General features: G+C 36.2%; 6 protein-coding genes and 1 long non-coding RNA gene across 8 annotated transcripts in view; 5 read left to right on the top strand and 2 right to left on the bottom strand.

Annotated features, from left to right (window-relative positions):
* Positions 64 to 6,859, top strand: LOC104721916 (xaa-Pro dipeptidase). Of its 2 annotated transcripts, none has more exons than XM_010439994.2 (16): positions 64 to 242; positions 370 to 419; positions 536 to 596; positions 680 to 775; positions 869 to 1,018; positions 1,220 to 1,351; positions 1,537 to 1,664; positions 1,782 to 1,824; positions 1,909 to 1,992; positions 2,185 to 2,226; positions 5,579 to 5,649; positions 5,816 to 5,869; positions 5,964 to 6,069; positions 6,166 to 6,234; positions 6,319 to 6,462; positions 6,574 to 6,859. In XM_010439994.2, the coding sequence occupies exons 1-16, from the start codon at positions 114 to 116 to the stop codon at positions 6,694 to 6,696; spliced, it is 1,482 nt and encodes a 493-aa protein (XP_010438296.1). In that variant the 5' UTR covers positions 64 to 113; the 3' UTR covers positions 6,697 to 6,859. The 2 variants fall into 2 exon arrangements, with proteins under 2 accessions (XP_010438296.1, XP_010438295.1); XM_010439993.2 differs by lacking the exons at positions 64 to 242; positions 370 to 419; positions 536 to 596; ... (5 more) ...; positions 1,909 to 1,992; positions 2,185 to 2,226 and adding exons at positions 3,287 to 3,465; positions 3,593 to 3,642; positions 3,759 to 3,819; ... (5 more) ...; positions 5,132 to 5,215; positions 5,408 to 5,449.
* Positions 6,980 to 9,354, top strand: LOC104721913 (protein arginine N-methyltransferase 1.1-like). Its single transcript, XM_010439988.2, has 9 exons — positions 6,980 to 7,341; positions 7,489 to 7,499; positions 7,624 to 7,779; positions 7,876 to 7,939; positions 8,030 to 8,172; positions 8,308 to 8,395; positions 8,505 to 8,620; positions 8,725 to 8,875; positions 8,978 to 9,354. The coding sequence occupies exons 1-9, from the start codon at positions 7,113 to 7,115 to the stop codon at positions 9,181 to 9,183; spliced, it is 1,164 nt and encodes a 387-aa protein (XP_010438290.1). The 5' UTR covers positions 6,980 to 7,112; the 3' UTR covers positions 9,184 to 9,354.
* On the bottom strand, positions 9,234 to 11,260 carry LOC104721914. Its single transcript, XM_010439989.2, has 7 exons — positions 10,895 to 11,260; positions 10,696 to 10,806; positions 10,507 to 10,575; positions 10,267 to 10,398; positions 10,073 to 10,150; positions 9,826 to 9,957; positions 9,234 to 9,702 (listed from the first exon to the last, which is right to left on the bottom strand). The coding sequence occupies exons 1-7, from the start codon at positions 11,102 to 11,104 to the stop codon at positions 9,508 to 9,510; spliced, it is 927 nt and encodes a 308-aa protein (XP_010438291.1). The 5' UTR covers positions 11,105 to 11,260; the 3' UTR covers positions 9,234 to 9,507.
* LOC104721912 (inorganic pyrophosphatase 3) lies at positions 11,375 to 12,908 on the top strand. Its single transcript, XM_010439987.2, has 4 exons — positions 11,375 to 11,634; positions 11,756 to 11,877; positions 11,967 to 12,168; positions 12,432 to 12,908. Exons 1-4 carry the CDS (start codon positions 11,395 to 11,397, stop codon positions 12,699 to 12,701), a joined length of 834 nt encoding a protein of 277 aa, XP_010438289.2. The 5' UTR covers positions 11,375 to 11,394; the 3' UTR covers positions 12,702 to 12,908.
* Positions 14,694 to 15,857, bottom strand: LOC104721911. The gene is made up of 3 exons (XR_757093.2): positions 15,647 to 15,857; positions 15,479 to 15,540; positions 14,694 to 15,034 (listed from the first exon to the last, which is right to left on the bottom strand). It is a non-coding gene; the product is annotated as an uncharacterized LOC104721911 (long non-coding RNA).
* Positions 16,110 to 18,351, top strand: LOC104721910 (probable acyl-[acyl-carrier-protein]--UDP-N-acetylglucosamine O-acyltransferase, mitochondrial). Its single transcript, XM_010439985.2, has 10 exons — positions 16,110 to 16,266; positions 16,392 to 16,462; positions 16,736 to 16,860; positions 16,977 to 17,085; positions 17,183 to 17,275; positions 17,361 to 17,477; positions 17,557 to 17,640; positions 17,714 to 17,818; positions 17,920 to 18,006; positions 18,106 to 18,351. Exons 1-10 carry the CDS (start codon positions 16,182 to 16,184, stop codon positions 18,223 to 18,225), a joined length of 996 nt encoding a protein of 331 aa, XP_010438287.1. The 5' UTR covers positions 16,110 to 16,181; the 3' UTR covers positions 18,226 to 18,351.
* The window catches only part of LOC104727679 (UPF0725 protein At4g29550-like), a 2,034-nt gene continuing 1,208 nt past the window's right edge, over positions 21,188 to 22,013 (top strand). Inside the window, exons 1-3 of the mRNA XM_010446763.1 lie at positions 21,188 to 21,430; positions 21,535 to 21,603; positions 21,794 to 21,998. Of these exons, the coding sequence (XP_010445065.1) occupies positions 21,188 to 21,430; positions 21,535 to 21,603; positions 21,794 to 21,998 (517 nt within the window). The remainder of the gene's footprint in view (positions 21,431 to 21,534; positions 21,604 to 21,793; positions 21,999 to 22,013) is intronic.

The following is a 22,013-nucleotide window of genomic DNA, read 5'->3' as shown; positions in this document are numbered from 1 at the left end:
CGTCGTTGATTATTTTGTTTTCCTCAAGTATTGAAACGACAACGTTTTGTTATACTTGGGCACAATAAGATCTGGCACGCCGGGAAAAAAAAACAAAAACTAGCCAAGTCGTCATGTCGTCGCTGTCTCCACCGCCGATTCCTATGGAGCTTCACGCCGGTAACCGGCAAAAGCTCGTCGATTCAGTACGCCGTCACTTATCTGGTTCCAATCGTTCTCTCGATGGATTCGTTTTACTTCAGGTACTCCATTGGTTGCTCAAATATATATGCATATGATTTTTATAACGCGTATCGATGATCCGAGCTAGCTTTTATCGTCTTTAGTTTTATAATTTCGTGGTTTCTCTTGATGTTTTTGGAACGATAGGGTGGTGAAGAGAAAAATCGATACTGTACTGATCACGCCGAGCTTTTCAGGTATTGATTTGTAAATTTTATCTTGAGGGTGATCGAAATCGTACTAGTTCAGTATGTTCATTGGTTTAAGTGGAACATAGAGTGATCTTAATTTGTTGAATTGAATTGAATTGTAGGCAGGAGAGTTATTTTGCTTACTTGTTTGGAGTCAGAGAGCCTGATTTCTATGGAGCTATTGTGAGTTTTTTTCATCTATTTCTCGATTTCTTTGGATCTGATGTTGCTTAGTTGATGAATTTATTTTCTTTCGGTACTGGAAGGACATTGGAAGTGGGAAATCTATCCTTTTTATTCCAAGGTTGCCTGCTGATTATGCTGTCTGGTTAGGGGAGATAAAGCCATTGTTACACTTTAAGGTTAATATTTCAGTTTCTTTTCTTCTATGTCAATTTGTTCAATGCATTCATTTCTATTTATAGTGATGGCATTTTTGTGCTTTTCTGTTTCAGGAAACATATATGGTTGACATGGTTTTCTATGTGGATGAGATTATTCAAGTTTTTAATGAACAATTTAAGGGATCTGGAAAACCTCTGTTGTATCTCCTGCATGGTCTTAACACCGACAGCAGTAACTTCTCAAAACCTGCCAGCTTTGAGGTTTCGCATTTCTTTCTTTCTTCACTTGCTCTGGAGATTTCGTCTTGCCATTTTCTTGTCTTGATCCTGAAAATAAATAGCTTCTGGCACGTCTTGTGATTAACAATTTTGGGATTCTGATGCTCATAGTGTTTCTTTTCCTCGAATATTGGAATCTCATTTATACTTTTTTTTTTTTACTGTTTTTGTGTCTTATTTCAGGGGATAGAGAAGTTTGAGACTGATTTGACTACCTTACATCGTATTTTGGCGGAGTGTCGAGTTATTAAATCAAGTTTGGAGCTTCAACTAATACAGTTTGCAAATGATATAAGTTCTGAAGCTCACATAGAGGTCTGATTTACTTCTACCAGTGGATGAAAATATGTTCTTCTCTGTTGTCTTGTTCAATATTTTTCCTTTTTCATATCATTTCACTACTTAGGTTTCCGACCTGAACTCTTCTTTATCTACTCCATGTAGACGTTTTCTCTTCCTTTCATGCAATTGTCTTTTAACCATGTTGTTTATCCACACAGGTTATGAGGAGAGTCACACCTGGCATGAAAGAATATCAGATGGAAAGTATGTTTCTGCATCACAGCTACATGTACGGTGGCTGTAGGCATTGCTCGTACACATGCATCTGTGCAACAGGAGATAACAGGTAAGTTATCGAGGAGAGAATCTTGTTATTGCTAAGAATGCAGAAATAATCATCCTTGGACTTTTCATGTCTTTTTACATTAAAAAATAACCAAATAGCTAAATTGTTTGTTTGCAGTGCTGTTCTTCATTATGGGCATGCTGCGGCTCCAAATGATAGGGTAAATACTAAATGAGCATTCATTCCTCTCTTTTATTAATTGTCTCAGTATTACCTGTTTGAAAATGTTCCATTACTTTTGCAGACTTTTGAAGATGGAGATTTTGCATTGCTTGATATGGGTGCTGAATACCATTTTTATGCGTCTGACATAACATGTTCATTCCCCGTAAGTTCCTCTTCTAGCGTCGGACCTATTATTAGTTTTCCATTTTATGTGATGTTACTTATTCTGTCATTCAGAATCTTGTATTTACACCGCATTGACTTGATTTTTAATCCTGTTTACATGAACATCATAATACGTTGAATATAGTAATTTAGCGCAAGTTTTGCCTTATATTTATCAAATATTGTGCAGGTTAATGGTAAATTTACAAGCGACCAGAGTCTAATCTACAATGTAAGTGCTTTACAAGATTGGTGGAACGTGTGCTTTATTTTTGTCAACTTTTCCTCACAATCCAGACTTTTGGTGAGTATCTAGAAGCTNTCTTGCTAACCAGAATATCAGAAATGGTTGTATATCTCTCTATGGCAGGGAATAATGTTGAGAGATAGAGGAGGGAAGAGAGATATCGACCTAGCAAGACGGGTGTACAGCAATTGCTTAGATAAGTCTTGACACTTCTCCACAGTGGCAGGTTCCTGGATATACTGCTTGTTCTTCTCCAACAACTGTCTGTAGTAGGAAGTTCCATGCTTAGCCACAAACTTCGAAGCCTCACATGCCTTTGATTGAACTTGTATCAACTTTGATGCCATCTTCACAACCTAAATCCTTCAAATACAAAAAGAGAACTTCATTTCTAAAGCAGGTATCTTTGATTCATAGAAACCAAATTAACCAAAGCTTTCACATTTTAAAATCCGGTAATTACTTTACTAAAAGCAAACATTTGGAGGCTTCAGTGAATTCACACAAATCAAGCTGAAAAAGCCTAAAGCCCCAAATCCTAAATTCCAGAACGATTAGATCGAACAAGCTCCAGTGTAAAACAAACCAAGCCCATCAAAACTCTAAATCCGTGACTTCTTAAACGAACAATTGTAATCGAAGCAAGACGAGATCACAGATATATAGATCTAAAAGTCAACCACAAAAGCATACAATATACAAGAGAAAGCAGGAACAAAACCCTAGAAACCAATTAACAAAATCTGTAAAACCCAATTGAGAATCTGAGAAAAAAAAAAAGAGAGAAAAGAGCGAGAAAGATCGGTCGGAGACGAGAGCCTCGCCGTACCAATCTGCAAATTGATAATGCAGCTCCGGTGAAGCTGAGAGAGATGATGATGAGTCGATTCGAGATTTCAGGCCACTGATTCAACAACTTCGTAATATGGTCACTTCTCTTCTTCGTATTAAACGACACCATTTCGTCTCATCCCTTAAACGGCGTCGTTGATTATTTTGTTTTCCTCAAGTATTGAAACGACAACGTTTTGTTATACTTGGGCACAATAAGATCTGGCACGCCGGGAAAAAAAAACAAAAACTAGCCAAGTCGTCATGTCGTCGCTGTCTCCACCGCCGATTCCTATGGAGCTTCACGCCGGTAACCGGCAAAAGCTCGTCGATTCAGTACGCCGTCACTTATCTGGTTCCAATCGTTCTCTCGATGGATTCGTTTTACTTCAGGTACTCCATTGGTTGCTCAAATATATATGCATATGATTTTTATAACGCGTATCGATGATCCGAGCTAGCTTTTATCGTCTTTAGTTTTATAATTTCGTGGTTTCTCTTGATGTTTTTGGAACGATAGGGTGGTGAAGAGAAAAATCGATACTGTACTGATCACGCCGAGCTTTTCAGGTATTGATTTGTAAATTTTATCTTGAGGGTGATCGAAATCGTACTAGTTCAGTATGTTCATTGGTTTAAGTGGAACATAGAGTGATCTTAATTTGTTGAATTGAATTGAATTGTAGGCAGGAGAGTTATTTTGCTTACTTGTTTGGAGTCAGAGAGCCTGATTTCTATGGAGCTATTGTGAGTTTTTTTCATCTATTTCTCGATTTCTTTGGATCTGATGTTGCTTAGTTGATGAATTTATTTTCTTTCGGTACTGGAAGGACATTGGAAGTGGGAAATCTATCCTTTTTATTCCAAGGTTGCCTGCTGATTATGCTGTCTGGTTAGGGGAGATAAAGCCATTGTTACACTTTAAGGTTAATATTTCAGTTTCTTTTCTTCTATGTCAATTTGTTCAATGCATTCATTTCTATTTATAGTGATGGCATTTTTGTGCTTTTCTGTTTCAGGAAACATATATGGTTGACATGGTTTTCTATGTGGATGAGATTATTCAAGTTTTTAATGAACAATTTAAGGGATCTGGAAAACCTCTGTTGTATCTCCTGCATGGTCTTAACACCGACAGCAGTAACTTCTCAAAACCTGCCAGCTTTGAGGTTTCGCATTTCTTTCTTTCTTCACTTGCTCTGGAGATTTCGTCTTGCCATTTTCTTGTCTTGATCCTGAAAATAAATAGCTTCTGGCACGTCTTGTGATTAACAATTTTGGGATTCTGATGCTCATAGTGTTTCTTTTCCTCGAATATTGGAATCTCATTTATACTTTTTTTTTTTTACTGTTTTTGTGTCTTATTTCAGGGGATAGAGAAGTTTGAGACTGATTTGACTACCTTACATCGTATTTTGGCGGAGTGTCGAGTTATTAAATCAAGTTTGGAGCTTCAACTAATACAGTTTGCAAATGATATAAGTTCTGAAGCTCACATAGAGGTCTGATTTACTTCTACCAGTGGATGAAAATATGTTCTTCTCTGTTGTCTTGTTCAATATTTTTCCTTTTTCATATCATTTCACTACTTAGGTTTCCGACCTGAACTCTTCTTTATCTACTCCATGTAGACGTTTTCTCTTCCTTTCATGCAATTGTCTTTTAACCATGTTGTTTATCCACACAGGTTATGAGGAGAGTCACACCTGGCATGAAAGAATATCAGATGGAAAGTATGTTTCTGCATCACAGCTACATGTACGGTGGCTGTAGGCATTGCTCGTACACATGCATCTGTGCAACAGGAGATAACAGGTAAGTTATCGAGGAGAGAATCTTGTTATTGCTAAGAATGCAGAAATAATCATCCTTGGACTTTTCATGTCTTTTTACATTAAAAAATAACCAAATAGCTAAATTGTTTGTTTGCAGTGCTGTTCTTCATTATGGGCATGCTGCGGCTCCAAATGATAGGGTAAATACTAAATGAGCATTCATTCCTCTCTTTTATTAATTGTCTCAGTATTACCTGTTTGAAAATGTTCCATTACTTTTGCAGACTTTTGAAGATGGAGATTTTGCATTGCTTGATATGGGTGCTGAATACCATTTTTATGCGTCTGACATAACATGTTCATTCCCCGTAAGTTCCTCTTCTAGCGTCGGACCTATTATTAGTTTTCCATTTTATGTGATGTTACTTATTCTGTCATTCAGAATCTTGTATTTACACCGCATTGACTTGATTTTTAATCCTGTTTACATGAACATCATAATACGTTGAATATAGTAATTTAGCGCAAGTTTTGCCTTATATTTATCAAATATTGTGCAGGTTAATGGTAAATTTACAAGCGACCAGAGTCTAATCTACAATGTAAGTGCTTTACAAGATTGGTGGAACGTGTGCTTTATTTTTGTCAACTTTTCCTCACAATCCAGACTTTTGGTGAGTATCTAGAAGCTTTATATCTTATTTTGTTTCTTTGATCTGCCGTCTTTTCAGGCTGTTCTGGATGCTCATAATTCTGTAATCTCTGCGATGAAGCCTGGAGTAAACTGGGTGGATATGCACAAGTAAGACTAACTGCGATGCTATATAGTTTTGTTTATGTATGCATGGAGATGTGGTAATTGGGAATTGGGATTGCCTATGAACGACATCGCCATATGTTTATTTTGAACTACATCTCCATATGGTTAATTTAGCTATCGTTGCCAACTGAAGCAAGTCAATGTACAGGTTAGCCGAAAGAATCATCCTTGAGTCACTGAAGAAGGGGTCCATCCTCACTGGGTAACTCTCTCTTTCTGTCATTTGTTTACTAGCTACTTTGTTTTCTCTTCTCTAAAGCTAAATTTCATTGTTACGGTTCCATCTTTGTTTCTAGGGATGTGGACGACATGATGGTACAACGCTTGGGTGCTGTTTTCATGCCTCATGGACTAGGTCACTTCATGGGCATTGACACACACGATACCGGTGGCTACCCGAAGGTACATCAAAAATCACTTTGTCACCCAATAGTATCATCGTCTATGTAAAACTACAGTCCGCGTTTCTTAGCCGTTGCTTTGAGTTTTCTCTTTAAGGGAGTGGAAAGACCAAAGGAACCTGGATTGAAGTCATTGCGCACTGCAAGAGACCTTCTTGAAGGAATGGTAAGGCTGATTGTTTTGAGTATAAATGCTTCTGGTTCTTCCCATCTATCGTCTCTATTTATTGTCCTAATGGTATGTATGCAGGTCATAACGGTGGAACCAGGATGCTATTTTATTAAGGCATTACTGATCCCAGCCATGGAAAACACAACAACCTCTAAGTTCTTCAACCGTGAGACAGTAGAGAGATTCAGGAATTTCGGAGGTGTCAGAATTGAAAGCGATTTGGTAACGACTAATTCATTATAACAACCTTTAAAAGTTGAAACCCTCAGCAATACTAATGTCATATACAATAATCTCACTTTTGTTGTTGTATCTGTCTCATTTTCTGCATAGGTCGTGACTGCGAATGGCTGCAAGAACATGACGAACGTTCCGCGGGAAACATGGGAGATCGAAGCTGTGATGGCTGGAGGGCCTTGGCCACCGGTTACTACCAAAAACAATTTCACCAAGTGATCATAACTACTACTTTAGCCTACAGAAATTAAAAACTCTATTAGAAACTCAATAATGCAACCTTGTCTGATTTTATTTTGGTTTCAATGTGTTGGGTCATGAACTCAGAACTCATGTGATTTCACTTCCAAATAGTACATAGTTAATGTCACCACTTATTATTTGTGTGGTCGGAATGAATCTAACCGGTTTGGTGTGTGTCAACGAAAAATCGAACCGGTACAATAAATATCTACAAAACGATATAATTCAATTAAAAATTCGTTAACCAGAGAGAGAGAGAGAGAGAACAAAAGTAAAAGACTTGAAATAAAAAGCTTGTGTCGTCCTAAAACCCTAATCTTTGCACTTCGTCTCTATCCCCAAAACCCTTTTCTCTCTCCTATTCCCTTCTTGTGTGAGACAGAAGAAGAACGATGACTAAGAACAGTAACCACAACGAGAACGAGTTCATCAGCTTTGAGCCGAATCAGAACACAAAGATACGCTTTGAAGATGCTGATGAAGAAGACGAAGTTGCTGAAGGGTCTGGTGTTGCCGGCGAGGAAGCTGCCCAAGATGAATCCATGCGCGACGCCGAGGCTTCTGATGTCGCTGACAATACCACCAGCGCTGATTACTACTTCGATTCTTACTCTCACTTCGGTAATTTAATTCCCTCTGTTTTCACTTTTATGATGTTTTCTAAAGTTCAATTTAGTCTTGATTAGACTGGAGAATAGTTAGTGCTCTGTGATTATGAGTTTGTTCACAAAGAGTTGACTTTGGTTTCACTTTGATCTGTTTTTGCAGGAATTCATGAAGTAAGTATTGAGGACAAAGCTCAGCTGTTTTTGTTTTAGTATCGGTTCTGCATACGAATTAGTTCAGTGTGTGTGTTTTTTATGTGTCTCTCTGATGACTGATTTTGAGGATGGTATCTTACAGGAAATGTTAAAGGATGTAGTGAGAACAAAGACTTATCAGAATGTTATTTATCAGAACAAGTTTCTCATCAAGGACAAGATTGTTCTTGATGTTGGAGCTGGAACAGGAATCTTGTCTCTGTTCTGTGCCAAGGCAGGAGCAGCTCATGTCTACGCTGTATGTCTATATGTTCTTTCAGACTTTTTTTTGTTTTTTCAATAAGTGAAAATCTCTCTCAATCTGAATGATTTAATTGAGGATGTTCCTTAATAGGTGGAGTGTTCTCAAATGGCTGACATGGCAAAGGAGATTGTCAAAGCAAATGGATTTTCTGATGGTAATTTTCTTGTTTGCTCAGTTGTTTTTAGATTGGATAATATCTGTTTTGTAAATCTCTTGACGACTTTTGTTTGTATCATCCTTGCAGTTATTACGGTTTTGAAAGGAAAGATTGAAGAGATAGAGCTTCCCACTCCTAAAGTGGATGTGATTATATCTGAATGGATGGGTTACTTTTTGTTGTTTGAAAACATGTTGGACAGTGTCTTATACGCTCGTAATAAATGGCTTGTAAGTTTTACAGCTCCACCTTATTACACGAGATTCTTACTTACCAAACCCAATTGTCAACAATTAATTGTTGTAAGTTCATGACATTGTTGTAATAACCATGAAAACTTCTTGGTCCTTTGTTTTTATGGATAGGTTGATGGTGGAGTTGTGCTACCAGACAAAGCCTCTCTGCATCTTACAGCCATAGAGGATTCAGAGTACAAAGAAGACAAAATAGAATGTGAGTGCATCGATTTGACATCTTTCCTCTTCTTTTTTTCTTTCTAACATTCGTCTTTATGTCTGTTGAGATTTGCAATTTTGATTTCTTTTGTGTTGTTCTACTACAGTTTGGAACAGTGTCTATGGTTTTGACATGTCATGCATCAAGAAAAAAGCTATGATGGAACCACTTGTTGACACTGTCGACCAAAACCAAATCGTCACTGATAGTAGGCTTCTTAAGGTAGGATTTATTATATACTGTATGTATACACATGGAAATGATAAGTAGTATATCTATACCTATGGCTAATGCTCATTTCATTTTATTTTATGGGATTGTAACAGACTATGGATATCTCAAAGATGTCTTCTGGTGATGCTTCCTTCACAGCTCCCTTTAAACTTGTTGCACAACGAAATGACTACATCCACGCCCTTGTAGCCTACTTTGATGTATCGTTTACCATGTGCCACAAGCTGCAGGGTTTCTCAACAGGTAAATATTCTTTTTATGTTTTTTTGAATCCTTGTTTAAACATAGACACAGATTGTTTCATTATTGTCTGAAACTTACACTGAACAACCATGGGTAATGCAGGACCAAAATCCCGAGCTACGCACTGGAAACAAACTGTTCTGTACTTAGAAGATGTGTTAACCATATGTGAGGGTGAGACAATCACTGGAACCATGTCCGTTTCTCCTAACAAGAAGAATCCTCGAGACATTGACATAAAGCTATGCTATTCTTTGAATGGCCAGCATTCCAAGATCTCTAGGACTCAACACTACAAAATGCGCTAAAGTTCTTCCTGAAAAAGCAGAACTTCAAACCTACTGCTGAGAAGATACAATTCTCACATTGTGATTTAGTTTTTGTATTTTTTCTTCTTCCAGTTTTACAACATTCCATATGCTTTACATTGCAACATTTGTTTCTGTTCTTTTTTATATTATAAAGTTAATGATTTTGCTCTAAACCATCTCTTGATTTTGTTCTAAACCATCTCTTGTATGTGCCATCTTGTGTTATAGAACTGATGTCAAGATTATAGAAACAAAAAGAAATCTACAAAAAGTCAACGTGAAGAAGAGTACATTAAGACAAAACCAGTAATGCAACTGTATCTATAGCTCAGACTTCACAGATTTAGGTTTCTTTGAAGAAGACGATCTAAGTCCTTTCCACCATCTCCGGACCCGGTTTGACACTTTCTGCGCATGTCTCTTCAGAACCTCACCTGTCTTCTTGAATTCCTTGGTGATAGTCTTTTTCAATTCTTCCGTTTTACTCTCTTTCTCTTTCTCTTTCAGAACTTTTCCCTGAAAACCAAAAACACAATAAAAGTAATTTAGAGAACAAAGAGTGAAATATCTTGGTTCCTTCTTCTTCTTCTATCATGAAAGTTTAAACCAAAGATCTGAAAACAGAAACTTAGAATGTACCAAATTCTTGGGAAACTTGTCATCTTCGTCCTCATCTTCATCATCATCGCCATCTTCATCGTCATTACCAATATTGCCCTTCACTATATCTTCTTTAGAGAAGACTTTCATGCCAGGTGCTCCTGGCATACCCTGAGAAAACAAAATAGCGGTATATCCGAGTTAGCTTAAGAGTTAAGATCTTTCACGTTTTGCTTCATTGTTTTTTTATGTGAACGTAGTAATTGATGAAGTCATCAAAGATCACCTGCATAGATCTCAAGATCTTGTCCATTTCGGCATCTTTAGATGGTTTAGCAACAAATGGTTCTCCGGGAACCCGATCCTAGACAAAGAGATAAAGAAGCACTTATCACACAAAGATTCAATCTTGTCATCAAAATGTAATCTCCACCGCAACAACATAAAAACATTCACGGTTCCACGTTTCAGGTATAATACCTTGGGAACAGGAGGTGGTTTCTTGCTACAAGCATCAGTCAAGTCTTTGCACAGATGATTTTTTAGTGAAACAAGATCAGGCTTAGACGTGTACATATACTCTGCAACATCAGTGTCTGCGTAACCAATAACCTGGAAACACACACAAACAGATGAAAAGTCACATACCCTAACACTTAATACTCCAAGAAAACGCAAATCCAATTGTAATTAATAGCTCAAAGACCACAATGTACTCACCTTTTGACAAGCAGACTCGATCGTCTTGCACTTGGAATTGCACATCCCTTCTTCTAATTGCTCAACCAACTATGGAAACCAGTTCAAAGATAACCACCATTCAGATTAAACAACAACAAACGTACAAGTTTCTACTTAACTCTTAACACCTAAGCTACAACGGAAGGGATAATATTTGGGATCTATTACCTCAAGGTTATCACCTTTCTCAACAATGTCAATCTTGAGCATCCAATCAGCTTCCTCTTTCTTCAAATTGCAGACATTTTCAGCAATCTCAATGATCTCATACTCAGAGATCTACAGTAACCAGAGAAACACATCAAATCAAATCAAAATAGAAAGATTCACTGATATACATTTTTCTAAAAAAATAAAAAGATCAAACCTTTTTGGGAGAGATCTGTTGTTGCTTCTCCTTAACAAGCTGGTCTAGCCTCGAGGCTAGTTTCTCGCAAACCTGACACTTAATATACGGAACATCCTCCTTTCTCGGCGCCGACGACGGTTTCTTCGCGCCATCGGAAACAGGTAATAACGCCGACGAAGCTACCAGAGCTAACGTCAAAGCTATCAGAACCCGATTCATTCCAACCATTTGAACTCAGAGTTAGCTCTCTCTCGTTAAAAAACCTGAGAAAGTTTGAGACTTTAATCAATGGTTTTGTAGTATATATAAAGATTTTGAAGATTTTATCTTCGCCGAAAAATATTGAGTCTTTGATACAGTGCCGTGGTCGTGTAAGTGGGATCGATCGTAGTTACGCTTGTTTAACGTGTTTCCTGCAATCTCATTGGCTATTGGGAATGCTGACACGAACCTGGGTCCACTTCAGCCTTAAACCACGTAATGGGCCTAACGTAGGCCCATTATTTTAATATGATTGGATGGCTATTGGCTGGTGTCGTCGTCGGACAATTGGATTTTGTGCAGTGAACGAACGACGGCGAGAAGCTGAGCTCCGGACTCCGGACTCCGGACAGAAAATGATGGCAAAGATCGTGATAGTATTTGACTTCGATCGGACTTTGATCGACGGAGATAGTGACAATTGGGTTGTTACTGAAATGGGACTCACTGAGATCTTCCATCAGCTCCGTTTCACTTTACCTTGGAATCGTCTTATGGTATTAAAGCATCCTCTTCTTATGATTTAAACAATTCAATTCAATCGTCTTATGGTATTAAAGTTTTGATTTTTATTTCTTGAAATTTTGGTTTTTGAATTGGAATTGGAACTTTGGAAAGGATAGGATGATGATGGAGCTGCATTCACAAGGCAGATCGATTGAAGACATTGAAGCTTGTTTGAAGAAAATGCCAATTGATTCTCAGGTTATTGAAGCTATCAAATCAGCTAAATCTTTAGGGTATGAACAATGATTATTAGTAGTTCAATTAGATGGTCTCAAGCTTCTTTCGTTGCTTTGGTTGAGTGTTGTTTGTTTTTAATTGGCAGATGTGATTTGAAGATTGTGAGTGATGCAAACCAGTTTTTCATTGAGAAGATACTAGAGCAGCATGATTTGCTTGATTGCTTTTCTGAGATTTACACGAATCCAAGTTCAGTTGATGAAAATGGGAACTTGCGGATCTTGCCGTATCATAGTGATGCTTTGGCTCCACATAGCTGTAATCTCTGCCCTACAAATCTATGCAAGGTACTGTGTCTTTGTAAAACTCTATAAGCCTCTATGTCTGCCTAGTTAGACTTGCATGTTATTTGTTCTGAAGCTTGGGATTGGTTTCAGTCAATAAGCTACAATTTTTGATTCTGAAGTTGTCCTGGTATGGAAAGACTTGTACTTTGTTAAAGCTTTGCCCGTAATCTGCAAACCTTGAAATAGATAGTTATATAACATTACCATTGGATTGGATTCAGTTTCTAAGATTTTGACTAGTGAATATGTTCATGGTTCTTCAGGGTCTAGTGATGGATCATATACGTGCTTCTTCTGCCAATGATCAAATTCCTACAAGGTTTATCTACCTTGGAGACGGAGGAGGTGACTTCTGCCCGACATTGAAGCTGAGAGAGTGCGATTTTGTGATGCCGAGAACGAATTATCCGCTGTGGAAGAAGATTTCAGACAATTCCTCCCTGATCAAAGCAGAAGTCAAGGAGTGGAGCAATGCAGAGGAACTGCAGAGAATCCTTCTGCAACTTGTCAGCACAATAACAAAAGAAGAATAAGATTCATAACTAATATTAGTCTTTGAGTCAAAAAAAAAAAAAAAAAAAGTGTTTCTGATTGCTGCAAAGGTGATGAAAGAACATGTGTTTGTTCCTCTTCACTTGATTGATGTAGGTATTGTTTAGTCCCATGGTGATGAATATTAATTACTACCATCTTTTAAACTCGAAAGCTACCAGGGAAATAAAGGATTTTATGTAAGGTTATTCAATTTTATATTTCGTATATCTAATGATTATAACTTATCAGAAAGATAAACTGAAATCCAAAAACACAAAATTAACTGTTTGAAAATTTTGCAAAAGTTGGAACAAAATCAGCAAAGTCAACCGAATTCTTCTACATAAGTTAGCTTTACCAAAAAGGACTAAAANAAAAAAAAAAAAAAAAAAAAAAAAATACTCTAGAATAGCACTATTTTAAGTTTTTCTTCCAAAGTTAGTACACATATTCACATGTTCCAAAAGTAGCATTATTATTATTTTATCTTAAATAAATAATATAAGTATAATTTTTACTTAACGATTTTAAGAACTTTAATGAAGCTTTTGGCAATGTTTGCGCTAGAGCTTCCGGCGAAGCTTCCATCGACACTTCTTTTTTTTCGTGTATCAATTCTGTTCTCAGATTTTCAGTTTCTCGACATGATTCTTATAGCTTTTAATTCAGGAATCAGACAATTTTGTGTGAATCTGTTCGTGATTCTATGGTTGGTGCGTATTTGTTGCCGAAGTAGGGTTTGAAGTTTTTGGTAATCTCTTTGTTGGATTTGTTGATCTAGTTCTTGGATGTGGTTGAGATTCGTTTTAGGTCTGGGATCAAGGATCTTTGAAATTTAGTTGGTGGATCTCTGAATTAGCTGACGAATTCTTCGTCTTCTTTGTTGTTAAGCAGAAATGGTTTGATTTCTTTCTCGATTGGTTTTGATTTGGTCACTGGTTTTGAGAATGGTGATTTATTCTCTATAAGAGGTGAAGAAAGCTTGGAACTTGAGGATTTTGTGGTGGTTTTGTTTTTGGATGAGCCTGATTTGGACAGATCTACTGATTTATTGATCAAAGAATTAATGGGTTTTGTGGAATTTGTGGGTTTTGTTCCGGAATTGAGATTCATGAGCTCGGAGCCGGTCTTAGTCGTGTTAGAAGAAGATTTGGTGGAGTTAAGTTTGTGAGACTTACCCATGGAGGTCTTGGTGAGTTTAGTTTGGTTCTTGCTAGAAGAAGAACAAATGGGTTTAATGAGATTGGTTTGATTCTTCTTAGTGCCAGATGTTGATGATGAAACAAAACCAGTACGCTTCTTCTTGTTAGGAGGAAGAGGAAGATTAGTTTCACCATCGCCACCACCTGGCCGTTTTTTTTGTTTTTAATACTTTTTTCTTTTTTCATGAAAGTATTCATGAATTCAAAGAAAAATTTCATGAATATTATAGAATCTTTCCTAAAACATTCTACTTAACAAACATATGGACTAATATTATTGAATCATTCCTGTATATAATTGAATCTTTGATTAATTGTATACAACCATTATGATATTTATTCAAAATCATTTTAAAGATGTAATCCTCATATAATATTTTGAGATATGATTTTCATGAAGGTCATCCTAAATTGCTAAAAGTCATTCCTAAGTAGTACTGAATCTTTCCTAAATTTTTAAAACATAGTGTTTTTACGTAGTTGTTCTATCATACCCAGAAATGACATGAAAAATCATCCCAACATCAGCAACAGTAGACCCAAAACACCCAATCATATCCAACAATAATCTAGTAGCAAACTAACACCAACATACCACAAAGGAAGAAAATATCATGAAGTCAAAAAAGCTTTAGTGTTATGTGATTATCTATCCTTAAGTTCATCATAAAATCCAAACGTTTTTATGAAGGTCATCCTGAAATTCAAGAAATTTTTCATGAATTTCGTGGAATCATTCCTGAATTAAAAAGAACATGTAGCAAACTCAAACACAATTACCTCAACAACTATTAACTTGTCAAATAGAAATATTTGACATTCTTATAGTGAATAAACATCAAACGAGTACCAAAACAATATAAAAATGTTTCACAACCATCATAGATGTCTAACAACAGATATAGATGATAGATGAACCACACTTTTTCATTGATTTCACCATGGATATAGAATCTTCCAAGTCTTCGGTATGCAAGAATGTTTCACGGGACTTCTCCAAAATGTTGATGCTGAGATTAAGAACATTTGGTGCTGCATTTTGGGCGTGATATTGGATGTAGTAAACCCCCATCTTGGCTAAGCTTTCATTTATCTCCGCAAAACCATCAACAGTAGATAACTCTTGCATTCTGTAAAGAAAATAGACAAAATTCCCAAATATTTTAGTGTGTCTTAAGTAGCAAAGCAAAACTAGCACACATGGTTAACTCAGAACAATTAAAACAGAATATACAAACAAACACTTGATATACAACGAAATCAAGCTATTGAGTTTCCTTAGTTTTGTTGTGTCTAGATAATGTATCAAAGTAGTAGATGTTTGGGAAGCTTAAAAGAAATTTGATATAAATTAAGATTCACAAGCAATCCAAGAGAAGCAAGGTTAACTAACAAAGGAGAGTCTTAAATAGACTAATCGGGGACTAACTAATCAAATCATAGTCTATCAAATCATAGTCTATATCTATGCTTATGAAGGTCGTCCTGAATTTCAGATAAGCTTTCCTGAATTTCATATATATCTTTTACTCGTTAAATCCAATGAACATAGAAAAAGTGGAAGAGAAGCTTACCGGTTTGGAAATTGAGAGACCCAAATCACAAATTATCCAATCTAATGAAAATCTGAAACTTTCTGAAAATTAGAAAGGAAAGTTAATCACAACAGAGGTTTCAATCGGACAAAGCAATGAGATTTAAGAATCGAGTTTCACATCCAAAATCCAAAATATTGATTTTACCGTGTGTTTAAAATCTGAGATTGAAAAAGAAATACAACGAGAGAGAAGCATCAATGGCGGCAATCAACATCATCTCTGATTTCATTCGCTGCATCAATCCTCAAAATCAAAGCTTTCCCTCTCTCCTTGCTTCTTCCCCATATGTACCCTGTGTTGCTCTTTCTCCTTCTCCTCCTCTGAATCTCTCGAATTCAACTGAAAGTTTTTAGGTTTTTGCATAGACGGTGACAGCTGCGTTTTCCTTTTTCTTTTAGTTTTATTTAATAATTTATTTTTTAATTTAGATAATTTCTCTAAAACTAAAATTATGCTAAATTTGGAATAATTAAGAGTGTGTGCTAGTTTTGGAACAAAAACTTAAATTGGTGCTATATTTGAGAATTGCCCAAAAAAAAGCCCAGCCACGTGCAAATTCCTTAGGCACGTGCGAAATTTCATCATGTTTTATCTTTCACTGAGGCATTTCGTCGAACACCATGTATGAAGAAACTGAAGGTTTCGGAAGGGGGTTTGGTTTTGCTCTACGTAGCTCGCCATGATTTCTCTCCTTAAAGCTCGCGAGAAGTTTCTATCTCCTCTCTTCAGTTCCACTATCCGCAGACTCTCCTCTAGTCTCTCCTGTAAATCTCTTTCTCTCTCTGTCTCTTTCTCTCTTTTCCCGCTTCTACTCTTATGTGGCAATGATTTGTAGAATTTATGTATCTCATTACTCTAAGCTGTGAGTCAATTGTGTGGTTCGGAGCAGATTCTCGTGAAGATTCTGAAGTATTTATACACCCGAGTGCTGATGTACACCCAAATGCTGTGATTGGCAAGGTTTGATTTCTTTACTGACATTGCTTGTTCTTGCTTTCATAGTTAGGTAAAAATGGATTTGGTTTGGGATGAAACTTCTGTTCTGATCATTGAGAAGACTAGAAACAGCTTTAACACTCGCAAATTAATGTTCTTTTAGCTTTTGGAATCCGGATGTTTCAAATTAGTAGTATATGATTTGATGAAACCTGGTCAAAGTGTGATGCTTTATTTGAATTTTGAGCTTATTAGAGTATCCTTTATTAATCAAACAAAATGTGATATTACTAACAGGGAGTCTCAGTTGGTCCATACTGTACAATTGGGTCTTCAGTGAAGCTAGGCAATGGCTGCAAACTCTATCCTTCAAGCCATATCTTTGGGAACACTGAGTTAGGGGAATCTTGTGTTCTCATGCCGTAAAATTTCTTTCCTCTCTTGTTTGTTTTCCTTGTACTATATTGTCTTCTCTACTTTTTTTCTTTATATCGATTGATATTTGCTATGTGTCTGCCTTTGAATTTTTGTCAGCCAGTGGTGCTGTTGTTGGCGATGAGCTGCCTGGTTATACAGTCCTAGGATGCAATAACGTCATTGGTTACCATGCTGTGGTTGGTGTTAAATGTCAAGACTTGAAGTACAAGGTGTGTTTAATTGCTATCTTCTTTATCTCATCCTTGTTGGAGACTAGACGAAACCAATATCCAATCAAGCTTTCATGCCCTTGTTTTCTTCTTTTAGAGTGGGGATGAATGTTTTCTTTGCATCGGTGACAACAATGAAATTAGGGAGTTCTGCTCAATTCACAGGTCATCAAAGCTCAGTGATAAAACGGTATGCAAATAATGCCCATTGACTAATATCATTGAAGTTCCAAGAAGTTTTATCATGTTCTGAGTTATGGTTATTAATTGAACAGGTTATTGGTGACAACAATCTAATCATGGGCTCTTGTCATATTGCTCATGATTGCAAGATTGGTGACCGCAACATATTTGCCAACAATACACTTCTTGCGGGCCATGTGACTGTAGAAGTAAGATTTTCTTTGTGTCTATACTCTATAACCTGGATTCAGCAGCATGGTTTCATTAGGTTCATGTTGTGAAATTTAGGACTATACACACACAGCAGGAGCCACGGTCATCCACCAGTTCTGTCATATTGGCTCCTTCGCTTTCCTTGGTGGTGGTTCTGTGGTATGTTTTCCTCTGATACCTTTCATGTGCTCCCACCTTTCCAACAGGTACTCACTGGTACGGTTACATATAGGTTTCACAAGATGTTCCAAAGTATATGATGGTGACTGGAGAGAGAGCCGAGCTTCGTGGTTTGAATCTGGAGGGACTTAGACGAAATGGATTTACCATGTCAGAGGTTTGTACTGTGTCCCAGGGTCGAGTCTTTTGAAGTAAGGAACTCTGTATATCGCTTTGAAGTGTTATAAAAAATAATATGTTTGTTTTTGGCATTGATAGATGAAGAGCCTAAGAGCAGCCTACCGTAAGATATTCATGTCTACCGAAACAGTTTCCTTAAGTCTTGAAGAGCGTCTCACGAAGATGGTACATATAATCAATCAATTAAAAGTCTCTTCACTGTCTTCTTACCTGTGGATCTAGTGCAGAAACATCTGAACATATTGTATTTGATGCTTGATTCAGGAACAGGACCAAGATCTGTACAGTGTTCCTGCAGTATCCGCAATGTTGCAGTCAATCCGAGATTCTTTCACAGAAACTCGCCGTGGGATATGCAAGTTTAGGCAATGGCTCGATTCCTGAGTTTCAATCTAAGAGATCTTCCCCTTGGCATCCATTGATTAGCAATGGCTTAAAATTATGCTCGACACCATGTGTTCCACTGGATCTCTAATAGCCTGATATATATATATATATAGCTTTGACGAAGTGTTGTCATCATTGTGTGGACATATAACACATTCTTAAATATATTGGGTTGGTCACATAAAGTAGACTGTCAATAACCATATTCAACGCTCTGGTATCTCTCTCTGTGGCTTCGACTTTCAAGATTATCTGAATTCCTCTTTAACCACTGATTCAGAGACGAGACGAAGTCTCCAGATGTCAAACCATGGAGCATTAATCTAGGAATTATCTCGGGTTTTTATTGCTATGAGTCTGAGCCCACCCATCAAAATTCTCCTTTTCGTTAGGTCTTGTATTCTTGTGTGTGTTTTCCCCTCACAAAGCATGCCCGGATCATACAGATTCAGCTTTTTATTTACGTAATCAGTAGAATGATATACATCCATGTGTTTTATTCATACCTGTCACCATGTTGTTCCTTAAAAAAGAAAGCCTTTATAACACTTGACCACCGAGGTACACGTTTTTAGGTAGTTAATAATTAGCTACCACGGAGCCGGTTTGACATTTAACTACCTAAAAACGTCAAACCGGTGTTATAACATTTCTGCGACCTTGCGCTTGCGCGGTGGAGGTGTTATAACACTTGACCACCGACTTACTTACGTCCGGCGGGGTGATTTCATACATACATAATGATTAATTAGTTGAATCTGCATTTTACATTTATGTAGCCGAAATACAACTAAAAGGAAAGAGGATATCATTAATTCACAAACATAAATGGTATGTCCAATTTATGGACTTTCCTATCACAAAGATGAAAACAACAGTTTCATCATACAGTATATAATATTCATATGTAAGAGACTTTCTAAATTTAATTCTAAGAGAAAGGAAAAAATGGAACGAGTAAACTAATATTGAGACATACAGTATATCATATCTCAAACAAATCAACAATGAAGGACAACCAATCATCAATCATTACCAATTGATAACACAAGATACTCTCATTCCAAGTCATGCCAAATCAACAGCTCTGTGGTTCAAATAATCCAAGATTTTTACCAACCTACGTCGTTTTAATACAGTACTGAAGGTACTAATTTTTTTTTTTTGGATGATTCTAGTAGAGACTCACATGAAAGCCTGAGGCAGCAGAAGAGTACATAAACAAAAATTCCCCAAAAGCTCAAATGCCTAGTATAACCAAGGAATAGAGCTAGAGACTGAGATATATATCCAATATACACTCAGGTTGTACAGAAACCACCGGTGAAATAGATAACTAGAGATATCATATGTAACTAGATTAGGACCGGTGCTAGAGCACGGATTGAAATTCCTTTTATTTATATTGTATTTTTTTATATAAAATATAATTTATGTGATTGTTTTTATTTTTTTTTTTGCTAAAACATTATGCAATAAAATCATATGTTAAATATTGATGGTTTGAAAAACATCTATTTTATAAGTTTTATATTGTTAATAATTCTAGATAAGTATTCGTGCAATAACACATGTTAAATTTTATTTTATACAAAGTTTTGGTGACCCACTACAGAAACGAAAATAAAAATGACATGAACATAGTCTACCGTGGATGAGAAGGAATCTGGGGAGGACCACCACCGATGAAGACGGAGATGGGGCCGTTGCGAAATCCCACCACAACAATCGCCAAATAGAAAAGCCGTTTGTAACTATTCGACACTTGTGCTAGTTTTTAGGGTTTCTTTAAGAGAAATTCATTTAAATACCACTAAAAATGTTTTTTTTTCAAAAATAACACATTTTAGTTTTTTTTCAATAATACCATAAAGTTTTTTTTTTCCAAAATTACCATAAACACAAAAAATTAATTTTTAAGAATGTAGATTTTTTTTTTTAGGTTTGGGTTGACACATTTAGTTTTAGGGTATAGACCCATTTATATTTTATAAACTTCTTTTCATCTATGACCTCAATTTCATTATATCAACTACAATCGAAAACCGGCGACGGGGCATGGCTAGGGCATTATGTTTAATTTATTGAGTTATTTGGCAAAATAGACAGTTTCTAAATCATAATTATAAAAGTAGTACAATCACTATTTATAATTAGCAAATTCCACATTTTCTACTGTTTTTTATTGTTCACAGGACCTTTCAACCCTCATCAACATTTCATATTTACAACACATGCCACTGAATGTTTGTTTTTTTTTTTTTAATATATGCTCTCTACAATTTTAAAAACAAAAATGCTGACTAATTAAATTTGTTTTCTAAAGTTTTAAAGATGTATAAAAATCTATGTTTTTTTCTTTATAATTTGATATGCATTTTGTTTCATGATTTTATTTGATAATGTTAAATATTTTTTATAAATTTTGTATATGTACACATTATTAAGTGTACAGATGTCTGTACATATTAGTAAGTGTACAAATATACTTTGTGTAATTTGTTTAATTCTTAGGGTTTCAGATATTTGTATCATAATGGTTTTATACAAATTACATATGTACACTTAATAATGCGTGTTTGTACTTTTAACAATATGTATAACCATTTGTACACTAAATAAGGTGTACGGATACAAAATATATTTGAAAATTATTAAATAAAATCATATCAAATTGTAAAGAAAAATATAGATTTTTTTTGTATCCAAGAAAATTTCTAAAAAAAGATTATATTAACAATTATTTCAATAATTATGATTGAAGGAAAAAAGATTTCTCATCCACGCACATACCCCTTTTGGTAATCTTCTCGTCCCACAATCTCTTATATCTCACACATTCTCTATTACACAACACATATTTTTCCAATTTTGAATAGTAAATATATTAGTTTCCAAAATGTAATAATATGCAAATAAACCCTAATTTATTTCATTATGTTTTTAATAAGGCTAGGGCATGGCGACGAATGAACCACGTCCACCGCGCAAGCGAAAGGTCGCAGAAATCACCCCGCCGGACGTAGGTAAGTCGGTCGAAGAAACCAGCCGGACCTATTATGTTTTGGAAGAAGGAAGGTATGTTCCTGTTAAAAAAGGATCCGACGTCCCACCACCAGCACCAGCACCAGAACCAGATTCAGATGAGGATGTTGATCCGGTTCTGGAAGCAGAGTATGATCGTCAAATTCAAGAATCCGATGTACGTATCGTAANTTTTTTTTTTTTTTTTTTTTTTTTTTGTGTGTGTGTGTCTTTTTAATAACATACAAACTCCTCCTTTATTCATCTTTAATGGTGCTGCAGGGATTTGATCTTAACGTATGTATACCAAATGGTTCGTTGTTCCTTATAAATTTCATGATCATCATGAGGGTGAGCTTGGCATTTGTACTAGGGTCGGACTTCATTGTTTCAATTTTCACAAGGTAAAAACAAACAAATATCCCTGCCTTTTCGTCTTCTACTAGTTTTGATGAATGAATGACTTAGTTTTTAGTTATGGTTTCTGTGTTCACTTTACTTCAATGATCTAATTAGTTTATCTCTGATCAATTTTGTGCAGGGCTCAAACTTTGGGTTGTTGCGGGTAGAGAAATATAATGTTATGTTCACCGGATTGACGACTTACTTTATAACTGCTGACGTTATTGATCCATCCAGCAATTCGTCTTTTGTTTTCCAAACGTGTGTTACGCAAACTTCGTGGCGCAACAACGAAGATTTCAAAATAGAGGCTGAACTTTGTAGGCTTAAACCCGATACTCACGGTTCGTTTCTTTTTT

Source organism: Camelina sativa, chromosome 11, assembly GCF_000633955.1.
Source record: "Camelina sativa cultivar DH55 chromosome 11, Cs, whole genome shotgun sequence".
Taxonomy (NCBI): domain Eukaryota; kingdom Viridiplantae; phylum Streptophyta; class Magnoliopsida; order Brassicales; family Brassicaceae; genus Camelina; species Camelina sativa.
This window is presented reverse-complemented; position numbering and strand designations above follow the sequence as displayed.

Excerpts from the sequence above, each read along its gene's own strand:
- LOC104721910 (XM_010439985.2), top strand. The coding sequence starts at position 16,182 with ATGATTTCTCTCCTTAAAGCTCGCGAGAAGTTTCTATCTCCTCTCTTC. Across the intron at positions 16,861-16,976 it reads GAATCTTGTGTTCTCATGCC|TGGTGCTGTTGTTGGCGATG; the intron begins GTAAAATTTCTT and ends TTTGTCAGCCAG. Across the intron at positions 17,819-17,919 it reads ATGGATTTACCATGTCAGAG|ATGAAGAGCCTAAGAGCAGC; the intron begins GTTTGTACTGTG and ends TGGCATTGATAG.
- LOC104721913 (XM_010439988.2), top strand. The coding sequence starts at position 7,113 with ATGACTAAGAACAGTAACCACAACGAGAACGAGTTCATCAGCTTTGAG. Across the intron at positions 8,173-8,307 it reads ACGCTCGTAATAAATGGCTT|GTTGATGGTGGAGTTGTGCT; the intron begins GTAAGTTTTACA and ends TTTTATGGATAG. Across the intron at positions 8,876-8,977 it reads GCTGCAGGGTTTCTCAACAG|GACCAAAATCCCGAGCTACG; the intron begins GTAAATATTCTT and ends TGGGTAATGCAG.
- LOC104721914 (XM_010439989.2), bottom strand. The coding sequence starts at position 11,104 with ATGGTTGGAATGAATCGGGTTCTGATAGCTTTGACGTTAGCTCTGGTA. Across the intron at positions 10,807-10,894 it reads AACAGATCTCTCCCAAAAAG|ATCTCTGAGTATGAGATCAT; the intron begins GTTTGATCTTTT and ends TGGTTACTGTAG. Across the intron at positions 10,576-10,695 it reads AGAAAGGTGATAACCTTGAG|TTGGTTGAGCAATTAGAAGA; the intron begins GTAATAGATCCC and ends TGGTTTCCATAG.
- LOC104721912 (XM_010439987.2), top strand. The coding sequence starts at position 11,395 with ATGGCTATTGGCTGGTGTCGTCGTCGGACAATTGGATTTTGTGCAGTG. Across the intron at positions 11,635-11,755 it reads TACCTTGGAATCGTCTTATG|GATAGGATGATGATGGAGCT; the intron begins GTATTAAAGCAT and ends AACTTTGGAAAG. Across the intron at positions 12,169-12,431 it reads GCCCTACAAATCTATGCAAG|GGTCTAGTGATGGATCATAT; the intron begins GTACTGTGTCTT and ends ATGGTTCTTCAG.
- LOC104721916 (XM_010439994.2), top strand. The coding sequence starts at position 114 with ATGTCGTCGCTGTCTCCACCGCCGATTCCTATGGAGCTTCACGCCGGT. Across the intron at positions 243-369 it reads ATGGATTCGTTTTACTTCAG|GGTGGTGAAGAGAAAAATCG; the intron begins GTACTCCATTGG and ends TTGGAACGATAG. Across the intron at positions 420-535 it reads GATCACGCCGAGCTTTTCAG|GCAGGAGAGTTATTTTGCTT; the intron begins GTATTGATTTGT and ends ATTGAATTGTAG.